This window comes from Dermochelys coriacea, chromosome 7, assembly GCF_009764565.3.
Source record: "Dermochelys coriacea isolate rDerCor1 chromosome 7, rDerCor1.pri.v4, whole genome shotgun sequence".
Classification (NCBI taxonomy): domain Eukaryota; kingdom Metazoa; phylum Chordata; order Testudines; family Dermochelyidae; genus Dermochelys; species Dermochelys coriacea.
In genome coordinates, this window is record NC_050074.1 from 90,775,564 (window position 1) to 90,785,162 (window position 9,599).

At 36.6% G+C, this 9,599-nt stretch overlaps 1 protein-coding gene across 1 annotated transcript in view; it reads left to right on the forward strand.

Moving 5' to 3' along the window:
• The window catches only part of A1CF (APOBEC1 complementation factor), a 53,928-nt gene extending 46,007 nt beyond the window's left edge, over positions 1-7,921 (forward strand). The window contains 1 exon segment of the mRNA XM_043519135.1: positions 2,049-7,921. Coding sequence (XP_043375070.1) covers positions 2,049-2,230 — 182 coding nt within the window. The 3' untranslated portion in view covers positions 2,231-7,921.
• Positions 7,922-9,599: the final 1,678 nt, after the last annotated feature.

Here is a 9,599-nt window from a genome sequence, read left to right on the forward strand (position 1 = left end):
GTGAAGGCTTCCGCAGCATGTAAACCAAATGGACTTTTTATTGAATCCAGTCTCCACTTACTGCTTAATTATAATATCTCCCTTTCTTTCACCCACCCTTTTTATTTCTCTTGGAAGCTTGACAAATACATGTACATTAACTTTTCAGCCTGCAACACATTTGACTTGCTGTTATATTTCCATAATTTTCTGAATACTAAGTTAGGCATATGGGGATAAATCTTGCTTTCAATGTTCAGAGGAGCATGAAGTATCACTAGTGAACAAAGATTCTTAGTCAATGATGGCTGAAAGCCTGCAGATCCCAGTCCACGTGCATTTATTCGCTTTACTTCTGGCATGGGTATGGACTTCTCTTCTCGTTCATGTGATTCAATTGTGTTCACAGTGAACGGAGTGGGAGTTGATACTGACATAATCAATACACACATATATATTAAAGCTGAGCAAAAAAATCAGAATTTCCGTCCCATTTTTTCTGTTCTCAATCAGGTCAAAAAGTTGAAAAATCAGCATTTTTTATTAAATAAAAACTTAGAAAAATTTCAGTTCAGAAATGAATGTTTGGGCAATTTTGATCAAAAACAAAAAATTTCAACACTCTCAAATTTAAATATTTCCTTCTGGTTGTTGAACTGACCAAAAATACTTCATTTTGAACAAGTTAAAGATTAAATTGTATTTCCTTATTTTGGTGCATTGCCTCATGAGAATTGTGGTTCTGATTGCCTGATCCTCTCCACTGTCTAGGCTACGCTCCCTGGTGTGCCTACATTTTCCATGATACACCACACCCTTTGCTCAGAGGGGAAACAATGCTGCATCATGGGAGATTATGGAATGCAGTTTAATATTGACTTAATTCAAAACAAAAGATTTCGTCTCAGTTCAACAAATGAAAATATTTTGATTCTGGTCTAACCAACCCAAATTGAATATTATTGTGCTTCAGTTTTCTTGATAAAATATCAAAAAAATTCAGCAAATTCAAAAGTTTTACACAGAACATTTCAACTTTTGGAAACTGTATTTTCTGTTGAAAAATCATTCAGATGGAAAATTCTCTGTACCAGACCTCTCAATAGCCCTGGCTTTTGCAAGACTGTCCCACTTTGACCCCCAAAACCCCTGTCCTGGCTGAAGTAGCTATTGGCTGGGCTCAGCTCTCTGCTCCAGGCTTTGTAACCTGGCCTCTGGTGCATGGGGTTGCAACACTGCTCACATGTAGCCCCAGCCCTCCCAATAGTCTTGCTGCTCTTGAACTCTGCCCCAGGGGCCACATGGAAGTCCTCTCCACAGCCTCCCACCCAATCCCAGGATCAGTACCTGAACCCCTCCCTGGAACCCCCCCCTCCCAGGGACCACCCACTTTAGCCCATCCCACTTGAGCCACTTGACATGCTGGGGAGGTGTGCTATATAGCCATATGAAGCTAATTTCCACTATTCCCCAAGTTTACATATTGGAAATATCTCTTCTCTACATCATGTTACTTATACACACACACACATTTTGAGAGGAGACTGTGATAGTGACTAAGCATGACTGAATGGTAGTATGCAATTCCATCATTTATACAGATTTCTCCGCATGAAACCTGACCGGGAACATCCTTGTGCTACAGATATCTGTCTTGTCCTCCATATGCCAAGTGTGAAGTAGAGTATATAGGCCTAGAGTAACATCCTTAGTTTCGAGATAACCAAATACTGGGGAAAATCATTCAGTGAATAACAGGGTGGGGGAAAAAGTTGGGAAATGATGTGTTCTACAGGTTCTTTTTGAAAACTCTGCTAATTAGCTATACCAAAATTTTCACTGTCTGATATGACTACAAAGTAGAGAAAATTATCATTATAACAACAGCTGATAAACACAGACGTCAGAACAAGTAAGTATATTTAATCTAACAAATATACTGTTACCATTGACAATCAAATCTCCACCTGTTTATGTAATCATGTAGACAAAAGGATGGTTATCAGCTATATCATGCTTTGCAGGTACATTTGCATTAAATGAATACTTGTGTCTGTTTTTCACTGCAGGATACACCATTGCTAATCCAGCTGCTACTGTACCAGCTACACAACTAAAACAAGCAGTGACGCTGGGACAAGATTTAGCACCTTACGCAACGTATGAAGCCTACCCTGCCTTTGCAGTAGCCACTCGTAGTGATGGTTATGGAACGTTTGAGAGGACTGTTTTGTTTTGTTTTTTTAAATGAAGGTTTTCTTTTAATCAAGTGCAGCAAGAGGCTAGCTCAGTCTGATAATTATTGTGACCTCATAATTTTAAACTAATCTATTGTCCAAATTAGATTTAGTAATAGTTTTATACTTCTAGATTGATAGTTTTATAATGGAATATATACCAAACAAATTTTAAAAATCAATTTTCACACTGGAAAAACAACAACAACAAATTACCTTGGCCCAGGAAAAAGTTCTTAAAGGTTCTCAGGTATATATTACTGTGTGTGTTTACAAACAATAATCCATGCCGAACACAGAAATATTCCCAATTATGTAGCGACTTTAGAGCTTGAAAAGCAGACATCTCTATGCTCTAAGCCAGCTATGTTATCATATCCATATTCGTGGTGCCTAGCAAGACTTAAAAGCATAAAGGGGGGCAGTTAGGCATACAACTCCCACAATTTTTTTAAGTCTCCTCCTAATTCCTCAGGGGCACAACTAGGCTATACACAGTGGGGAGAGGAGCAAAAAGGAGTTAGAACAGAATCCTCTTTCCAGGTTGCTGAGTGGTAGCATTGCACCTCAACCACTACTGTATGACATGAATGGTTGGTGGGATCACTGTCCTTCCCCTTGAGAAACACAGAAAACCTCTCACCCCATTCTACAAAACAATTCACTTCCTCCACCTAACAAAGCTCCGATGCTAGCCGCAGCCGAGACTGTGTTCGCTGGCTACCACCCCAGTGCAGTACCTAATTGCCTGGCTCTCTCCAACAAGCTACTTATGTCTCATTCTCTGTTTTCCTTTCTTCCTCTCAGCTGTGTGTATGGATAGGAGGGGCTTTTTGTGTCCTTGGATGCCTCTTTGTACTTGTACCTTATTCACATAAGCCAATGGGGAGTTGATTCTCTGCCTGCTCATCCATAATAAGCGTAATGAGTTAGATGTGCCCTGACCATGCCTAACTTTCATGAGCCTATGTTGGCCCATGTACACTTCCACCCAGCTAGAAAATCCTACTATACCCTAGGTCAAGCAAACAATGTGTGAAATTTAAGGCAACCCTGTGTGCACAGTTTTGCTTCCTTTGAAAATCATATATGAGCCTATCTTCCATATAAACACTTGATTACAGACATTAAATGCTTGTTTAGGTATCTAAAATGTTTTGAAAACTCTGGCCAATATATCAAAGGCCAGGTTGAAATTGACAGCAAAAGCTGGTTTTCAACATTTAGCAGAAAAATCTAATGTACTTGTTTATGTGCATTTCAGAGCTGATTTGATGTTTAATGTAGTGGATAGGTTTCAGTCACTGGAGTTTTCTCTATCCTCTTGTAGTGCTCAGGTCTGTATAGAAGAAGGCAAAATCTCAACAAAATAATGTAGTATTTTCAGCTCCGATCCCTTTGTCTTTCAGAGTAGATAATTTAGAAAAGCATCCCATAACTACTAATGGTGAAATCCAAAAAAGGGTTTGTTTATCGTGGCTGATTTTCAGTTAAACCAGGCCATGAGAATTCAGAAGTGAGATTTAATCATCATGCTTGCTAAACCTCTCTGAAGGTCAGTGTCCTACTAGCGCAAGTCATCTCAATGGGACAAATTCACTGCAGGTGTAAGCAAGTTCTTGGAATTACACCCTCTTACACTAGCAGTTAATTACGTATTGTCCCTTAGAGCATTGTCCTCTACTATAAAAATTATACTAAGAGAAATTTAAAGTAATGTAAAATGTAAGAAAATGGAATTTTGGAGAAATCTGTGTGTTCATCAACGGCACTGAAGCCATGTCAAAAATTGCATTATAATTTAAACCAATAGAATTTTTTTTATGGCCTTTTGGCCAAAATCCAGTGAAGTATCAATTTAATAACTGAAATATCATGTGTTGCAGTCTATAGCCGGCCCTTGCAATTGACTAATTAATTGAACAATATGTTTTCCCATTATATTTATTAGTTTTGTAACAAGTATGGCAAGGGTTTGTGCAGTGCCTATCTTATTACAGTTTCTGAGGGTTGCAAGTTGATGGTGATCTTTTGAACCTCCCAAAAGCCATTGTACATATGCCTTTCAAGTTTCTTAAAAATCAGCTGTTGAAACGACCTGATGACTTCATTAGCCAGAGTCTATAGGCTGTAAAATGACATTATATCATACAGGCAAGCTATGGTGATATTAAAATTCCCCTTTGATTTACAGCATGGGAGAATCATCCTTTCATTGCAATATCAGTCACCTCAGACCTACCCAGGAATAACCATCTTCTCTCCAACAGGTGAAAAGACTGAGGTATAGCACACATTTTAATCACACCCAAATGTGGAGAGCTTCCAACTGTAAGATACTGCATTCCAATTCCTGAGGGGATGATATGGCAGACTGGTCTTTCTGAGCAACTCAGAAAGCTTGCGTTTCCTTTCACATGATCTTTCTGCGGGATGTAGAGCCTATAATGCATACTGTAGCCACACAGACCTCCTAGTTTGTATCCCATGGTACCCCTATGGTACTCACTTCACTTTAAGCCTAGTGAAACACTAGTTATGAAATTGTATACTCAGAAAGCTGCGACATTTCTGAGAAGATAAGCCCAAAAGAGTTGCTGAATATGAGACTTGATCTTTTTACTACTGTAAATACGCAAACATTATAGAAAACGTAGGGCTCTTTGGTTCCAGACATATCACACAGAAGTGTACCTGAGGCACCAGATCTGGATCCAACTTTCCCAAAATTCAAGAGTGTCCATATATGAGGTTTTGGTTTGCACCCATTTTTAGTTAATAAAACTTGAGCTAAGACTAAACTATACTAAATTACAGAAGTTGCACCTAATTAACATCAATAATTTGCAATGCTTGAAATGAAATGAAATAATCAGCAAGAAAACACACTGCAGATTGTTTGTAGGGTGAGGAAGCAAGAACCAGACACAATACAGTTGTGCAGCTGCAGACAATAGCAATCACACAGTATAACACAAACTTGCTTTTATAGACACAAAGTACTGCCTTGTAAGGTGCTCTGATGACAACCGACTTCACTCTAACAGGATGCTCTTGAGACAATGCTACAGTTTGCACATATAAGAGCAGAATAAGAAAGCTTAACCTATGGTCCTGGATTTCTTGGTTTTCCTTATTAGGTGAACTGTAAATTTTACTCTATGCATATGAAATCAAGAAAAATAAGTCCTCACCCAAATCTCTCTTCCTTTAAAAAATCATATTTTTATTGCACAATTAGGAGTATGAAGCAATTATAAGTTCAAAACTAGTAGAGTTCAAAATACAGAGAGACAAGAGAGTGCAATAAGTTATTATTCAAAATAATTCAGTACTAGTCTCTTTTTAGTGACAAAATGTCATGCACGTTAATAAATGGTTATTAAGGTCCCCATAGATAATAGATTTAGTACAGAGAGAAAGGAAGCTTACAATATCTCAGTCTATATCTCAACGTTATCCGAACACCTTCCATTATTAATGGAGAGGATTTACACTATCAGATTTTCATATTGTAGTCACTAGTCATTTTTTAATGCCACCATTTCAGCTACGCAAAGAGCAAAACAAGTACTTTCACCACATTTCACCATCTGACACACTGGTCACATGAGAGGCACTCAATGCTAAAAAATTACCTAATCCTGCATGCACCCAGTGTAGTTAAGAGTGTTGTCTTGATTTCAATGAGAAATGGATTAGGCTCCAAATTTGTAAACCAGTATATGGGAAACAACGACACTGTGAAAATTATTTTGCTTTTCTAAGTAGAGTTTTTAATATATAAAGCTCTTCAAAGCACATTGGTATATGAAATACTGTTTACTAGACTAGTAACAGTTAAGTGTTTGTATTTACTTTTTTCTTGTATTTTGTTGAGTTACTTGTAGTAGTAATGGAACAAATGTATAAATTGTATAGTCTCTAATGCTATTAGTCTACCTATTCCTGCAGTGTTTTGCAACTTTGTTATAGAGAGACAGGGATCACTCTTCTAAGCCCTAATCACTCTTTTACATGTATATGCTCTATGGAATTTATATAGGAAACTTAAAGGGACACTGTCAAGATATTTGTAATCATTTTTAAAACTCTTGCTTTTTCTTTTTAATTCATTATTCTCTGTAACCCACTGGAAGCTTGAGCGTAAACTATGTTTTTAACATTGGGCCCGCTACAGTGGCATTGAAATCCATTGCCCTGGACTACAATGGGAGCAGAATCAGGCCTCTCCACCCATCACACCCATGCCCTGGTTTGGCATCATAGGATTGCTTATCCATGCTGTTTCCAGCTTCCAGGTTGTTTGTTCATTTTAAGGTTTAAAGCATTAGCTTTGGTAAGAAAAACAATAGTTTATATATTTATGGTCTGATTCTGATTGTATACGCACCAGATATACACCCATGTAGTTCCACTGATTTCAATGGCATTATTCTTGATTTAGGCTAGCATGAAAGGAGAATCAAGCACATTGGCTTTGCAAAGTTTGTAGGAAGAAGGATGGTTTTATCACTTAGAATGAGGAACCCTGCTTTTGGCAAGTCACTTAATGCCTTTGTGCTCACTTTCTTTATCTGTAAAACTTGCCTAAAAAAACTGTTCTTCACAGATTAAATTCATTAATGTCTGTAAAGCACTTTAATATCTTCAGATAGAGAGTATCTAAGTCAAAATACTCATATATAAAAGGGGACACAAAATCATTTGGGATTTACCCACCTTGGCAGTATCCCTTTAAGGATTTTTGGAAAACAAAAAGGAAATTACACTGTTTGTCAATTCTTTGGTGCCCCTTAGTCTCTAGAGTGTCATATTAATTTAGTTCATTGTTGTATTGTCAAAAGCTTATTCATATGTCAGAGTCACTGAAATGAAATGGGCCCGTCCTGCTCTTCTTAGGTGAGGTAAAACTCTCATTAACTTCAATGGATGTTTTGCCTGAATAAAAAGTGCAAGATCTGGCCACATTTGTGAAAGTTCAGTTCTTCTGTAACTGCTGGAGCTAATGAGCTTATTTCTATTTATATACTTTAGAAACTATCTCATTAAGGTGATGTAAAAAACCCATGGCATTCTCCTCTGCAATTGCTACAGAACTATTTGCTTGCAGAGAATGACAGCACTGCATGGAAATCATTTAAGCCCAGCCATTGTACTCAGAAGTTTAAATAATTAATAGTATTGTTGGTGTTTAGCTCAATTTTCTCTTATACGTATCCATTTTAAATCATTTTTAGCAATGATTCACCAGTGAAAATTGCCAAGAACTAAGGTACCCATACATCTACTATTAATGAAAAAGGCTAGTGTCAGTAAAAAGAATGTTTCTCACTTTATTTGTTAAATAACTATATACTTCTTTTTTTCCAGCTATTTATATAAGGTAAGTTATAACAGGTGCCAAAGCAAAGAGACAGGAACAGTATTAAAAAGTGTGTGCATAAAGCACTTATTTTTGTACTTTTAGTACAATATTGTATAGAATTCTATACTGTGAAATGTAATAAAAATCATACCATCCATTTACTGGAAAGGCAATCATCTGTTTTGAAAAAATAAAATAAAATTGCCATCTAAGAATCAGGAATTCAAGGGAAATTGTGAATTGGATTAAATACTGTGAAGCAATTTTGTAATTCTAGGCTCATCAAAGGGCATTAACTGGACTTTGAAATATCATTAAACTTTCTAAACTAACCTGAAAGTTTCTCTGTTGGGGTTTTTTGGTCAATTGGCCATAGCTTCATCTAAGGTCATTCTGTGTATAGTATGTAAAAATATCTCAGTATGGAGTGATGTAAATATAGTGATGCCATATAATAAGTATGCTAATAAAAATATCATTATTAAACTGCATCTTAAATCTGAAAACACCCTTAATCTTTGATTTGATGTCCCATTTATAATAAATAAGTGATCACTGAAATTAAATTTAACTGTGCCACCTAGTGGAAAAAATAAACAGTTACATTTGCTTTTTAAAATTGTTACAATAGGAATAGTTCTATACGTTATTTAACAATGCTGTGTCCCATCAGATCACTCTCACCAGACTCACAAAGAAGTACTGGTGATCTCTATAGGAGTGGCACTGCAACAGTAAGCCCTGAGCCCTTTGCTGACTCTCACTCAGGACTAGATATATAACATCTTCAATTTAAACGAGGATTTCAGAAGGACATTCCATAAGGATATAATGCAATCAAGATCCAGAGGCCCTGTTATTTTCCTGGAATGGGAACTAAATGGCTTATTTAATTTTAAGGAAAACATGCATCTTCTAAACTGAATAGTTGGAAGTCTAAGGGGTTTGGAATCCAAGGTGGGTTCATGTGTATAAAACAGGCAGAAAAGCCTAGTTATTATTCTAAAAGCAAGCCAAAATGTAGCCTGCAACTTGCAAAAAACTCAATATTAGTTTGGTTCCTCTCTCCTGCTTTAGGCTGAGCTAGAGCACACACAGCATAAGCAGTTCAGAGTTTACAGAGCTAACGCGTTTTCAAAGCAATCTGTGCTTCCTGTACAACTGCAGTCCATCAGGGTAGACAGTACTAAATTGTTTTGTACAGCCAAGGTCATTCCAATACTTCAGATAACAGCATTTGTTTGAAAGCTGGCCAGCCCTGAACTATTAGAAAAACAACAATTTTTCAAAAGCTCACTGCTTTTTTTCTTCATGGAATGTCTCAAATCCAAATTTCCAAGCTTCATATAAAAAAAAATCTGGTTTGGCACATACATGTAGTCCTTTGGTAAATGTAAAATATTATTAAAGAAAAATATAAATTCCATTAAATCTAAGAATTTGTAAATGGTATATACAAGATCTGAATCGGAGCTATAGGAAGGATGGGTTTGGGACTTTGGTTATATAAGCATTTAAAATTCTGGATTCTTATCTGAATCTTTTCCAAACTACCTGTGCTTCTTAGGTCTGTAAAACTGAACAAGGAATCTTGCAAGAAGAAAATGTCTCATGATATTTCTAGTACTTTCAGGAAACCAGAATTTTACTCTTGTTCTCAATTGGATTACTGGACCTAGATTTAATAAAATTCCATGGAATGGATTAAGATAACTCAATATGTGACATAAATATATTTAAAGGAACATATAGAAATACCACTAAGATATTACTCATAATGAAAGTAACCCCATAATTTATTATCAGTCTCTTGCCCTCCCTTTCACCCTATTTCAGCCAGGATTGAATCATTTCTTTAATTAGATTATAAACTCCTCAGTGCAAGGATCATCCGTTTAATTTGTTTAGCAAAGAGCCCAGCACTCTATGGTCATTGTCTAAAGAAAGGAGAGAGAGAGAGAGAGAGAGAGAGAGAGAGACAGAAAAGCAATGCACAGAAAGAACACAGAGAGGCA